Source organism: Syngnathus leptorhynchus, chromosome 4, assembly GCF_054491065.1.
Source record: "Syngnathus leptorhynchus isolate UIUO chromosome 4, UIUO_Slep, whole genome shotgun sequence".
Lineage (NCBI taxonomy): Eukaryota > Metazoa > Chordata > Actinopteri > Syngnathiformes > Syngnathidae > Syngnathus > Syngnathus leptorhynchus.
In genome coordinates, this window is record NC_141198.1 from 19,257,920 (window position 1) to 19,269,957 (window position 12,038).

Here is a 12,038-nt window from a genome sequence, read left to right on the forward strand (position 1 = left end):
TCTTTCTTAGCCATGTTAGCACGCCTGTTTTCTACCGTCTCTGCTCAATGGAACGTGCGCGTGTGCAAACGCACTCTTGAAGACGCATGCGCACGCCACGCGTGACATCATATTGGCACACATTTCACGTCGGCACTGTGGACGGACTTGTAACACGCAGGAACCCCCCAAAAAATCAACAAGCAATCTACTGATTGAACAACAAACAATCTACTCGTTGGACTTTTTCTTCGAAGCGACAAGAGCAGCTGAATGAAAACGACAACCCAAAGGCAAGCAATGCCCACTGGCAAGGCAACGAAGAAGAACACAAAGACGCCGAAGAAGAAGAGACGAAAGAGGCGCGGCCTCGTCTCGTCACGTGACACACAAGCCTTTCCACGCGTGCTCTCTCGCTCTTCGTGCGTGCGTGCTTAGCGGTGAGTTTTTGGTCTTTGGGCTTCACGTCTGCGTTCATGTTTCCACTGGGTTATGTTGGCCGCCCTTTACGTGCGACATTTTGGAGTCAAGGTGCCTCCTTGTTGGCTGCTGGCTCGTTGCTAGCATTTGCCGCGAAATACACGCGAGTCTAAAATGCTGGCTGAGGTCCAAGTCCGGCTTGGAAGTCACGTCGAGGTGGGCGGACTCGCTTGAGAAAAGGCTCGACTGCTCCCAAGTCGAATGGGTGTCCTGAAGGTTCTTGATTATATCGCTAGAGGGCGCCCCAAGTCAGCAATCTTGCCACTGACAACTTTTATGACTTCCTAGTAGTATCAGTATCAGCGTCATCAGACTTACTATCGGTAGCGGTATTGTTTGTTATGACTTTGACTGTAAACATTGTGATTGGAAAGAAAGTATTGGCGTGGCGTGGTGCACATCTGTCCGCAAGGTTTCTATTTTGGCTGGATTTTCTTCAAGCTGAAGAAATGACACGAGCCCGTCAGGAATAAATACTAATACCAACAAAGAAAATCCATTTCTAAGTGCATATTGCATCCGTGCAACATACAGACCTCTGCTTTCAGACTACATCACGATGTCATTCGTATGATTAGATGATTGAAATAGTATGTAGAAACACGCCGTTTGGACCGCTTCCGTCGAAGCGTCCGGCCGCGCCTTCAATCGGGCTTGTCTTGTGGCTCGCTTGCTCAGGACGGGGCGAAGATGTCGTCATCGGACGGGCAGCTGTGCATCAACATCACTTCCTGTTCACCTTCCGCTCCACCGGTGAGGCTACTTTGACCTGACTCGCTCTCTCAGAGCAGGCATTGGCGTGGCATTGGCGAATGAATGCGCCAACCGATTTTGTGTCTGCCCTTCAGGCGGCCAAGAGGAAGCGGCCTCCCTTCAAAGAGCGTTGTGCCAAACGGGTAAGGCGGCCGCAAGAGGCCCCGCCTCCAGCGCAGGTCGGGCGGCACCTCAAGGCAGACGTCAAGACCTCGTCGCTGTTCAGGCACAACCCGGAGATACCGCAAGTGCGCAGGTGAGGCCCTCATCTGGAAAGACTTTAGTTGTGTCCTTCAAATGAGCACTTTTGACTTCTTTTGCCTTTTCTGCCCATGGCGTGTCGACGATCTCCCATTTGCTAAGGGCCGGCGTGTGTCCGCTTACAGAGAAGATTTTTACCTCCGAGGCCTTCTCAGACTTGGACCTTCACCCTCACCTGGTAATGCGCTCACGCTCACGCGCTGTCAGCTCCTTGGCCTGATGGACTCTTTTTCTGCACCAGGTGGCAACGCTGAACAAAGTCCTCAATGTCTCCACGCTAACCAGGTAAGACACGGGCAGGAAGGTTTCCTTCTCTGCTCCAGCTTGACGACATCTTGTCGCGGTCCAGCGTTCAGAAGCAGAGCATCCCGGCGCTTCTGTCGGGGAGAGACGCCGTGGTGCGATCCCAGACGGGATCAGGTCAGTGTACGCGCAGTGACGGATTGACTGCCGGCCGGCCGCTGACGTGTGTGTGTGTGTGTGTGTGTGTGTGTGTGTTGTCGCACGTGGCAGGTAAGACGCTGTCTTTTGCCGTCCCGCTGGTGCAGAGCCTGCAGGGTCTCCCCACCAAAGTCCGGCGCAGCGACGGCCCTCTGGCCCTCGTGGTGGTGCCCACCAGGGAGGTTAGCCTTATTTGCAGGAAATGGCCGGGCCGGCGCCGGTCTTTGCTCATTTCCGCCGTCTTGTCGTTGTCCAGCTGGCCCAGCAGACTTTCGGCACCTTCCAGAAACTTCTCAAGGTAACCGGCGCGCTCGCTCGCATTTATGGCGAAAGGACGGAAAGCGCTGACCCTGTTCCTCCCTCGGCCGGCAGCCGTTCACCTGGATCGTTCCCGGCGTTCTGATGGGCGGCGAGAAGAGGAAGTCGGAGAAGGCCCGGTACGTACGTATGCGCGCAAAGTGGCCCGCCCGCCCCTAAGCGCAGCGTTTGGCCCGGTGTCGGCAGATTGCGCAAAGGCATCAACATCCTGGTGGCCACGCCGGGACGTCTGGTGGATCACATCCAACACACCGTCAGCATCGCCTTTGGCGCCGTACGCTGGCTGGTTCTGGACGAGGCCGACCGGTACGGCGCGCACACGCGCGATGGCAAACGCAACAGCGCACGGGCCCAAACCGCCGCCTTCTCTTGCAGAACGCTGGACCTGGGTTTCGAGAAGGACCTCTCAATAATCCTAGATTCTTTGAACGCCGCCGGATCAGAGCGACAAAATGTTCTCTTGTCGGCAACACTCACGCAGGGTAAATGCTCACCGGGCCCAAAGCCCAAAGCTGCCCTAATCCTTGACAGTCACCTGTGTGTCGGAAGGTGTGACGCGTTTGGCAGACATTTGTCTGAAGGACCCGATCAGCGTCCAGGTGCACGAGCCCGCCCCCGAAGGCCAAAGGGAAAACTTTGCGCTGCCGACGGGCCTCCGACACTTTGCGGTGGTGGTGCCCAGTAAAGTCCGACTGGTTTGCCTGGCCACCTTCCTCCTCCACGCCTCCCGGGTATGTGCGTCCTCTAAGCGTGTCACCGTCACCTGCTCGCTCACGTGTGCGCGCGGTAGGGCAAGAAGGCCATGGTGTTTGTGTCCAGTTGCGAGGAGGTGGACTTCCTGCACTCGCTCTTCTGCGGCGTGCTGTCAGCCAAGCTGGGGGCGGGCCCGCTCTTCCTGCGCCTCCACGGCAGCATGTGTCAGGAGGTGAGGCCGGCTCCGGGCTCCGGGCTCCGTCTCCAGAGCGTCGGATGACCTTTGCTTTGTCTACCAGGAGCGCACTGAGGCCTTTGGCGACTTCTTGGCTTCTGAGCAGCGAGTTCTGCTGTGTACGGTCCGTTCAGATGCACTCGACGTGAGTGACGCCAATGGGCTGGTACGCTCCCAACACTTTTGTCGTGGTTTCAGGACGTCGCCGCTCGTGGGCTCCACTTACCTGAGGTCACGTGGATAATACAGGTGACACGCACACAAGGGCGCAGCGGTTCCACTTTTCCTCCCTTCTGACCTGCGTGTCGTCGTCCCCCGCTGGCAGTACACGCCTCCGTGCAGCGTGGCGGAGTATGTCCACCGTGCGGGGCGCACGGCGCGCATGGGTTTGGCGGGCAGCAGCCTCCTCTTCCTCACGCCCGGCGAGTCGGCGTTTGTGGACGAATTGGCCCGCGGCGGCATCAGGTGAGGCGCCGTCCCGGTTCGGCTCGAGATCCGGCCGGCGCTGACCGGACGTGCGGCGACATCTGCTCGCAGCTTGTCGGAGATGAAGCTGGCCGACATCCTGGCCCATCTCATGAAAGACGACACCTTCAAGGGGCGGGGCAAGTACCGCAGCCAGGTATCGCTCGCACCTTACATATGTAAGCATCCGAGCCGGGTGGCGTGCGCTCGATGGCGACTCGTGCGATTTGACGCCCGGCAGACGAGTCGCGGCGCTCTGGAGATGGAGACGCGCGAGCGCGCCACCGTCCTGCAGACGCACTTTGAGGACTTTGTCCACGCCGATGCCACATCGCTGCGCAACGCCAAGAAAGGTAAGAGCTCTGCCGCCCTGCCCGCCTCGCCCCCAGCTGACGCTCCGCCGTGCCGTCAGCGCTGGGCTCGTACCTGCGCTCGTACGCCACCTACCCGGCCCGTCTCAAGCACGTCTTCCACATCCGCGCCCTCCACCTGGGCCACGCCGCCAAGAGCTTTGGCCTGAGAGACGCGCCGCGAGACCTCGCCGACGGAGCCAGAGGAGGGGGTGGCCCGCGGGGAGCCCAGAGCGCTGCGAAGCCACGCCGCAAGTGAGCACGCAAGCGTATTAAAACACTTTGCGAGGTTACAGCAATGATGGAGATTGACTATTTCCGGCGGCATATCCAATTGCGGATGGTCCGCGTGTCCATCAAACCAATGCCAAATCCCTCCCTCACCCAGGTTGCATCGACTGCGGCAGCAGAGCGCCGAGGCCGCCGCCGACGAGTTCTCCGCCGGTCTCCAATTCACCACCAAGAAAAAGAAGCGGACGGAGCCACAAGAGATGGACTGACCACGCACCCCCGCCGGTTGACACGTCAAGCTAAAGCGAAAAAGAGGTGTCACACCCATTTTTTTGTTGCGGGCCGCACCGTAGTCGTACAGGGGGCCGTTATGACTGTCTGCTTCTTGTATGGTTTGATTCGTAAAAAAAAAAAAAAAAAAAAAAAGGCGAATAAAAATGATTTGTTTATACCTCCAATATTTTAAACGCAAAGACAATTTGTTACTTTAGTATTGACACATGAAGTCGATGCACAATGTGTCTTTGCGGCCCACATAAAATGATGTGGCGGGCGGTATCTGGCCCCCGGGCCTTGGGTTTGACACCTGCCATGAGGTACCAAAGCCGTGCTTGTTATTTTGCAATGTCGCCCGCATGCACTTGACAGAGGGCAGGATGCCTTGACGGGGGTACCTTCACCTCCAACTTTTATTGATTGCCATCACGCACATGACAGCATTGTTGAGTTGGTGATGCGCGCGCGCGCCCGCCCGCTCGCCCGCTGACCTCGCCACTCATTGCATTAACCGTCTGCCTTGTTGACTGTGGGTTTTGCATGGGGACGTTTGCTGAAAGTGTCCAGAGCGGTGCCCACCTGACACACAGTTGGTAAGTGCTCGCGCAGACTTTGGCGTGTGTGTCTATACTACCTGTGCATAGCGTGCACACGTGTGTGTGTGCGTCTTCGTGTGAGGAAGCGCAGGGTTGGTGCGTAGCAAAGAAGTGCGCGTGTGTGTGAAGGGCACACACTTCACCTGCAAACAGACAAAGTAGGTGAGTCATTTTGCTTGCGTGCGTGCGTGCGTGGCGCGCACGTCCTCTGACCGCGTGGCGTCGTTCGTGCTCGTTACGGCTTTTCACGTTGTCCTCCAGCCAGCGGCGACCGTACTCGTGAGACAAAAGGTCGAAGAGCGGGGATCTCGGCCTGAGGAACGCCATCGTCACACTTTCAAATTCCTCGGTTCAGGAACGAGCAAACAAAGCAGAGCGCGGCGAGGGCGTTCGGCGCCGTCCGTGCGCAATCGCAGCATAGTCCCTTCAAAACCAAACGCCAGGCGCGTCGCACCTCGTCTTGACCCCAAAGGTGATGTCCGGGACTTGCGGGCGTTGCGGAGCTCGGCCTCTGTGCGCTTTGGAGGCGGCGCTGTGCTTGACCACACCCATCTGTGCTCTGTACTCCCTCAGCTGTTTGGCCGTCACGCAACCGGACTTGATGGCTTCCTGGTTGAGGGTCACAAAGTCAGGGACGGGGGGGTTATGCGGTGGCGGGACTTGCTGTCGGCACTGGACGCTCCAACGGGATAAGGCTGCACACACAACACAACACAACAGAAAAGAGCAGAGCACAGGTACGTGTGCCGTCGTTCTCGCCTGACACCAAAGCGGACAAGACTGTTGCTTACCTTGGGCCACGTCTGCAGGGAACCTGCTGCTGGCTCCCCCAGTCAAAGGTGGAGCCTAAAACACGGCCGTAGACAAACACTCACACATTTGCCATCCAATCGAGGAATACACAAGCATGCGTGCACGCACGCACGCACGCACGTTATGTTGCGATGTCATCGGCGTCACGTAGACGTCTCGCCTTAGTTTAACCGATTAGCGTTTATTTACCCTCGGCAATGAGTCGTCCCTCGTGGACTCTCGGGTCACGCCCTCCGCGGGTGACGTCATGTTAAGGCGATATACTGTGAGAAGGAGGGGAAGAAAGGCCTCAAAATGACCAATCAAATACAAACATTTTCCTTCTTCGTTTCGGGTTTCTTTGGTCCAATTAGGATCATGCGTTTGAAATCTGTGACGTGACAGCAAACACTACCATTTTTTGATGAGTTTACTCCAAGATTCATCAAGTCACGAACAAAAATGAGCTGTCGAGGGGAAAAAATGATCCAAACATGAAAAGAAGGCATCTCCTTGTTTTTTTTGTTTTTTTGCGCACAACACTCGTGTACTGTCTGATTTCTTTCCCCCAAAGTTTTACACAACCAAATTTGGCAAAACTTAATTCGAGAAGAAACCAAACGGCACGTTATTCCAATCAAATCAATATTAGTCAAATTCCTTGTTTGGCATGATTATCAAGAATATGTCGGGAAAAATGTCTTCGTAGGCCATTGGCGGGACAATGACCGTGTTTGAAATGCCCCCTTTCTCAAAAGAAAAAATACCTTAGACGTCGTCTTGAACTTCACAAGCGAACCTGTGGCAGGCAGCCCGATCTAACCAAGAGAATTCTTGTTGGAATACTTGTGACTGACCGACCGACCGACCGACCGACCGTAGCAACTCGCGCCTGAGTGGTGCGGTGACTCGTTGCTATGGTTACCAGACAACAAACGCCGACACGACATGAAGTTTACTTATTTATTTGTGTATGCATGTAAGTCTAATGAAATCATTTGGTCAGGACATATGTTCCATGTGGAGTAATGTAATATGATCGTTCCATCACTAAGAAACGGCACCGTCGCGTGGACAGAATTGTCACTTCGCACCAAAAAACGAGACACTTGTACGGAAGCCGCCGATTGTCTCCGGTAGCGTACGTGGCTGCGATGAAAACAAGAAGCGCTGAGGCGGAAACAGACTTGGCGACACCGGTGGACGAATACGCAGACGGACGGGCGGGCAGGCTGGCGGACGCCACGCCACGCCATTCATTCTGTTCTCGCAGAGTCACTCACAGTTATCCTTTTGAACGAAGCGAGGCGCTTTTTGCGTTTTTAGCGGATGCTTCTTCGTTGCCGTGATTGGTCAAAAGCAAGTTGGGTAGGCTGCACAAGTGGCCACATCAGCCAATCACCTTCGAGTATTCTGCTCAATGCTCCCTCCTTTCCCGAACAGGTGGTAGTGGAGTGCTCCGCGATGGAACGAGTCACGTATCGCGTTAGTACTCTTCCGTCATGTTCTCAATGATCACGACAAATCAGCGCGATGAATACTTTGGACAGAAGCCTTTTCTCATTTGACGTTCTTTGTGGCGTTCTTCCTCGTGATCTCGTCAACGTGCCCGGATGTTGTTTTGGTGACGTCAAATGTTTGTTGCGGCCACCTCGCGGCGGGCAGACGAAGCACACTGCTTTTATTTTGCTTTCAACGCTGAAAGGGTGTCAGAAAATAGTTTCCTTTTCAAAATCTCTTTCTAAATCTAAATGCTACAGCTTGTACTCTTTTGCTTTTTGTCATCTGAGTTTGAATGTTCCTTTTTTGGGGGGGAGGGGCACATTTATTGTTTGATTTTGATACCAAAGAAAATCAACACAACAACACAAGCATTTAGAAGTGAAAAAATGTCAAATGAAAGGGGCACAGACAGTGGAAGGAACTTGACGCCTGCTACTAACTTTGTTGCTAAGTAATCATTTTAGCATCAGTGACACCATATGCTTCAATTTTGAAATGTTTTTATTCTTGTGATTAAAACGTGAAAGTCTGCCAGGTCAAATACATTCCAATCGAGAATATGACCCAGCAGTTTTGTCATCTTTTCTCTGACCTCATCATTTATGACAGCTCCAGTGAGCGAGCGAGCGCCCGCCCGCCCTCACTCACTCCCTCACCTGGAGTTGTGAGCCACCCAATCCACTCGCAGCAACACATCTGTAGCGCGTGTGAGCGAGCTTGCGCAGTCGGCATGCCAAGCGACTCTACTGCAATGCAGTGCTGTGAGTTGAGCTCAGTCATGCCACACGTGCTGGCATGTGTGTGTGTGTGTGTGTGTGCGCGCGCGCGTGCGCACGCGCGCCCGTGCCCCCTCCCTTGTCGTCCTTCGCAGGGCAGTTAGCTGCTTTAGCAGTTAGCTGCATTTGCGCCCTGGCTGTCCTCAGATGACTCCCCCCACCCCCTCCTCTCTGTCTGCAACCCCCCCCACGCTGTGTGTGTGTGTGTGTGTGTGTGTGTGTGTGTGTGTGTGTGTGTGTGTGTGTGTGTGCGCGCGCGCGTGTGTGTGTGTGTGTGTGCGTGTGAGTGCGTGAGTGAGTGAGTGAGTGAGTGAGTGAGTGAGTGAGTGAGTGAGTGAGTTTGTGTCTGCGTGCTGCCACTGTCGGAAGAGGTGCAGAGAGGAGGTGAGCAACCAAACAAGCGCAAGACCAAAGTGAACGAAAAAACTGCACTTTGTAGCGGATTTGATCGGACTCCTCGAGTGTACCGGACTCCTACTTTTTAAATGGGTCACGGTGGCCGGGAGCACGATGACACAGCTGGACTCAAAACTCTGGTAGACTTTACTGGACTGTCGCAGACTTGACAATGGGTACTATTATGACTGGGTATTATTATGAGAGGCGCGCAGCAATAAGTTGAGGTTCTGGATGCAGACTGAGGGGGCGCTCTGACCGCCTCGTGTGCGGATGTCGGGTGTCTCGGTGCTGACCGATGGTAGGCAGAGCCGCCGTCTTGCTTGTTTTGGACGTGTCCCTCCCATTGAAATGATCAGCGAGCTCTGCAGAAGGTGGTACACGACGTTGATCATTTCAATCAGGTGTGTGGAGGAGGGACGTTTCCATAAGGGGCCGGACAGCGACTCCTTAGGGACGGACTCGCCTGGCCCCGGCCGATATCTAATGACATGCTCGTGGTAGGCGGGACGGACTTTTCCCCAAAATATTGTGGACTCCACCTGACACGTTGGCCTCGACGTGACCCTTCTGGTGTCTGTCAGACTGAAGCGTACTCTCAAGTGGACTCTGCTTTTCTTCAAATGCCTTAATTTCCTTGGACCCCTCTCCCCTCCCCTCCACCAGCACGACATGGACGCTAGACCTTCCGGCAGCATCAGGAGCAACCCTCCCTAAGCCCGCCTCCATTCTGTCATGGCGGAGTCCGGTCTTCAGGTTTCAGTCGGTGATTTCGGAAGCAGCGTTCTGAGCAGCCTGAACCAGCAAAGACTCCTGGGACTCCACTGCGACGTGTCCATCCTAGTCCAGGGTCAGCTCTTCAAAGCCCACCGTGCCGTCCTGGCCGCCTCCTCGCTCTACTTCCGGGACCTGTTCAGCGCAGAGTCCTCCGACCCGTCGGAATGGTCCCGCTCGACGTACGAGCTCCCGTCCTCGGTGACGCCGTCCTGTTTCCGGCAAATCCTGACCTTCTGCTACACGGGCCGTCTCGACATGGTTTCCAGCGAGCAGCTGGTCCTCATGTATACGGCCGGGTACCTGCAGGTCCAGAACATTGTGGAGAGGAGTCGAGAGCTCATGAAGACAAAGAGCACATCGTCCTCATCGCCGCACCGCTGCGACTCGCAGGTGAGTTTCAGTCAAGCGTCCGGCGTGGCCCGGGAGACCATCGGCCATGAGCTTATTGTCGGTCCACTTGTTCCAAATATTATGGTCAGCTCGGTCCAGCGAGACCAAAAAGCAGGAAGCACCTAGTTCAAAAGAATAATCCACAATGGCTGCTCTTTAGTGTTATCCTTTCTTTGGTGATGATGGTTCACAGACCATCTCAGTGGATGAGCTGGGACCTTTGGACCGGTCTGTGGGCCACCTGCAGGATTCCAGTCCAGATCCGTCGCGCATGACTCCAGAGGACCCGATTGTGGCCGAGAGCCGGATCAAACAGGAGAGGCAAGAGACGCCTCCTGAGGAGCATGCAGGAACAACTCCAGAAGAACCCAATAGCAGGTCAGAAGGTCATGCAAGACCGGTGTGGCCTGTCCCACTTTGACCGGATCCGAAAGTTGGTTGCGCCTTAGTCCTAGTCCTGCTTTCTGACTAGTCCTCCTCCATTTGTCCTCAGAGTGGACTTTTCGAGGGAGCTGCAGAGCACCAGAGGGGGCGCTGTTTATTACCTGGGTGCTTCCAGGAGCCTGGTCCTGGGCCTGCAGTCCTACCTCCCAACTACTTCAGAAGACTTGCCCGCCCCCTCGGAAGCCTGGATAGAAGTCAAGCCGGATGACGGTTACTACGGCGATGCCGGCGCCGCCGCACACTCTGGAGTATACCGAGACGCGATCCAACACCGGGGTAAGAGCGGTCGGCTGGTCACGTGACTCGTCTGCGTGTCTTTTGATGACTCTCCTCCTGGTGTCCCGCCCGCCCGCCCGCCGCCGCCGCTCTCTAAATAGAGATGCTGCCGCCGCTCCTGCCGTTAGCCAGCGAGCGGCGTGCGTGCGTGTCGGTGGGAGGAGACAGCGTGGCGCTCCCCGCCAGTCTGATCAGTCAGATTGGCTATCGATGCCACCCCGCACTCTACGCTGAGGGCGAGCCCGGACACAAGCTGGAACTGGTGGCAGGTCATGTCACATTTAAAAGGAAAAAAAAACAAAAACCAGCGCTGTTGCCAGGGGTGGAATAGTTTAGTGGGATTGTGTGTGTGTGTGTGTGTGTGTGTGTGTGTGTGTGTGTGTGTGTGTGTGCGCATACGTGTGCGTGCGTGCGTGCACTCTCATTTGCGCCCGCGTAGGTTCAGGCGTGTTGATGACACGGGGCCAGCTGATGAACTGTCACCTTTGTGCGGGGGTGAAACACAAAGTTCTGCTCAGGAGGCTGCTGGCGACCTTCTTTGACAGGTTAGCATAGCCTAGCTTAAATGATCCTTTCTTGCTAACACGAGCATACTCGTGTTCCAATGTTGCGCTATCCGTAGAAACACCCTGGCCAACAGCTGCGGGACGGGGATCCGCTCCTCCACCAACGACCCGAGCCGAAAGCCGCTGGACAACCGGGTGTTAAACACCGTCAAACGTAAGGCGCGTCCCACGCTCGCTCGGGCTGTGTTCCCAATCATCCATTTTGACTAAATGAATGATTCCCAACACAGCCCGTGCCCGATGATAATCGTGCCGCGACTAACGATGCCGGTCCTGCTCAGTGTACTGTCAGAACTTTGCTCCGAGCTTCAAGGAGAGCGAGATGAACGTGATCGCGGCAGACATGTGCACCAACGCTCGCAGGGTTCGCAAGAGATGGTTGCCAAAGATACGGTCTCTGCTGCCCTGCGGCAGCGGGAAGGCAGTCCGCAGGGGGGCCACGGGACCGGGAGGCAACGGCGAGAGCTCGGAAACGCGTCGGCTCGGCGTCGCCCCCTACCTGTGCCCGGAGTTGGCCGGGGAAGGTACGCCACATCGGGACCGGCACTGCCGCCTTGTCCTCTGCGCCGGCTCCTCCTCCTCCTCCTCTTCCTCGCCACCCCCGCCGGATGCTGACGGCAAGGAGGCGGAGCCTCCAGACAGTCAATAAGCATTGGGCTGCGTCTGTCCAACTTCCCGTCAGTCCCCTAACTTATCGCCCGTCATTCTACCTCACGGCCCGTCTACCCTATGGCACTTCTTGTCCTTTTGCTCAGCTGCTCTGCTGCATGTTAACCAGCTTCTTGGCCGCTAGCAACGCGGGACTGATCATGCTGATGACAGTAAAGCTTCTCTGGAAATCACATACATGCTCTCCTTTCATTTTGAACCAATCCATTGATCACCGCCTCACCACTGAACATAGCTTATGATTAATATTTACAGCGTTGCTACATTTGCTTGAGAAGCCCCCCCCCACACACACACACAGAACGTCTTCATTTAAACCAAAAACATGAATCTTAATAATCGGTGTCTTATACTGCACAATAACATCTGAT

The 12,038-nt window shown here is 55.4% G+C and overlaps 3 protein-coding genes across 13 annotated transcripts; 2 read left to right on the forward strand and 1 right to left on the reverse strand.

Moving 5' to 3' along the window:
• Positions 1-269: 269 nt before the first annotated feature.
• ddx31 (DEAD (Asp-Glu-Ala-Asp) box polypeptide 31) lies at positions 270-5,600 on the forward strand. The gene is made up of 20 exons (XM_085909455.1): positions 270-419; positions 1,138-1,212; positions 1,308-1,468; positions 1,576-1,651; positions 1,715-1,758; positions 1,823-1,893; positions 1,987-2,096; positions 2,171-2,212; positions 2,287-2,351; positions 2,419-2,538; positions 2,608-2,714; positions 2,782-2,963; positions 3,023-3,157; positions 3,225-3,284; positions 3,359-3,409; positions 3,486-3,625; positions 3,698-3,782; positions 3,867-3,978; positions 4,038-4,230; positions 4,364-5,600. Exons 2-20 carry the CDS (start codon positions 1,150-1,152, stop codon positions 4,473-4,475), a joined length of 1,929 nt encoding a protein of 642 aa, XP_085765581.1. The 5' UTR covers positions 270-419; positions 1,138-1,149; the 3' UTR covers positions 4,476-5,600.
• cfap77 (cilia and flagella associated protein 77) lies at positions 4,864-7,476 on the reverse strand. Of its 8 annotated transcripts, none has more exons than XM_085909465.1 (8): positions 7,273-7,476; positions 6,286-6,337; positions 6,081-6,154; positions 5,870-5,924; positions 5,533-5,773; positions 5,292-5,391; positions 5,117-5,221; positions 4,864-5,061 (listed from the first exon to the last, which is right to left on the reverse strand). In XM_085909465.1, exons 2-8 carry the CDS (start codon positions 6,314-6,316, stop codon positions 4,990-4,992), a joined length of 678 nt encoding a protein of 225 aa, XP_085765591.1. In that variant the 5' UTR covers positions 6,317-6,337; positions 7,273-7,476; the 3' UTR covers positions 4,864-4,989. The 8 variants fall into 8 exon arrangements, with proteins under 8 accessions (XP_085765591.1, XP_085765597.1, XP_085765590.1 ...); XM_085909471.1 differs by lacking the exon at positions 6,286-6,337 and adding an exon at positions 6,638-6,688; XM_085909464.1 differs by having other exon boundaries at positions 7,154-7,476.
• A 955-nt stretch (positions 7,477-8,431) lies between these two features.
• Positions 8,432-11,771, forward strand: LOC147058758 (nucleus accumbens-associated protein 2-like). 4 transcript variants are annotated; one of them, XM_085910321.1, is made up of 8 exons: positions 8,432-9,501; positions 9,589-9,712; positions 9,906-10,090; positions 10,206-10,432; positions 10,534-10,701; positions 10,872-10,977; positions 11,055-11,152; positions 11,280-11,771. In XM_085910321.1, exons 1-8 carry the CDS (start codon positions 9,281-9,283, stop codon positions 11,645-11,647), a joined length of 1,497 nt encoding a protein of 498 aa, XP_085766447.1. In that variant the 5' UTR covers positions 8,432-9,280; the 3' UTR covers positions 11,648-11,771. The 4 variants fall into 4 exon arrangements, with proteins under 4 accessions (XP_085766447.1, XP_085766445.1, XP_085766448.1 ...); XM_085910320.1 differs by having other exon boundaries at positions 8,441-8,533; positions 9,212-9,712; XM_085910319.1 differs by having other exon boundaries at positions 8,432-9,712.
• Positions 11,772-12,038: the final 267 nt, after the last annotated feature.

Bases quoted from the DNA above. Each gene is read 5' to 3' on its own strand.
- cfap77 (XM_085909463.1), bottom strand. From the start codon at position 6,379: ATGCCTTCTTTTCATGTTTGGATCATTTTTTCCCCTCGACAGCTCATT. The intron at 6,155-6,285 runs GTAGTGTTTGCT...TCCTTCTCACAG, and splicing joins AGTAAACTCATCAAAAAATG to TATATCGCCTTAACATGACG. The intron at 5,222-5,291 runs GTCAGAGGACGT...GTCTGTTTGCAG, and splicing joins AGCACGAACGACGCCACGCG to GTGAAGTGTGTGCCCTTCAC.
- LOC147058758 (XM_085910319.1), top strand. From the start codon at position 9,281: ATGGCGGAGTCCGGTCTTCAGGTTTCAGTCGGTGATTTCGGAAGCAGC. The intron at 10,978-11,054 runs GTTAGCATAGCC...CGCTATCCGTAG, and splicing joins CTGGCGACCTTCTTTGACAG to AAACACCCTGGCCAACAGCT. The intron at 11,153-11,279 runs GTAAGGCGCGTC...GGTCCTGCTCAG, and splicing joins GGTGTTAAACACCGTCAAAC to TGTACTGTCAGAACTTTGCT.
- ddx31 (XM_085909455.1), top strand. From the start codon at position 1,150: ATGTCGTCATCGGACGGGCAGCTGTGCATCAACATCACTTCCTGTTCA. The intron at 2,539-2,607 runs GTACGGCGCGCA...CTTCTCTTGCAG, and splicing joins GTTCTGGACGAGGCCGACCG to AACGCTGGACCTGGGTTTCG. The intron at 3,979-4,037 runs GTAAGAGCTCTG...CCGTGCCGTCAG, and splicing joins GCTGCGCAACGCCAAGAAAG to CGCTGGGCTCGTACCTGCGC.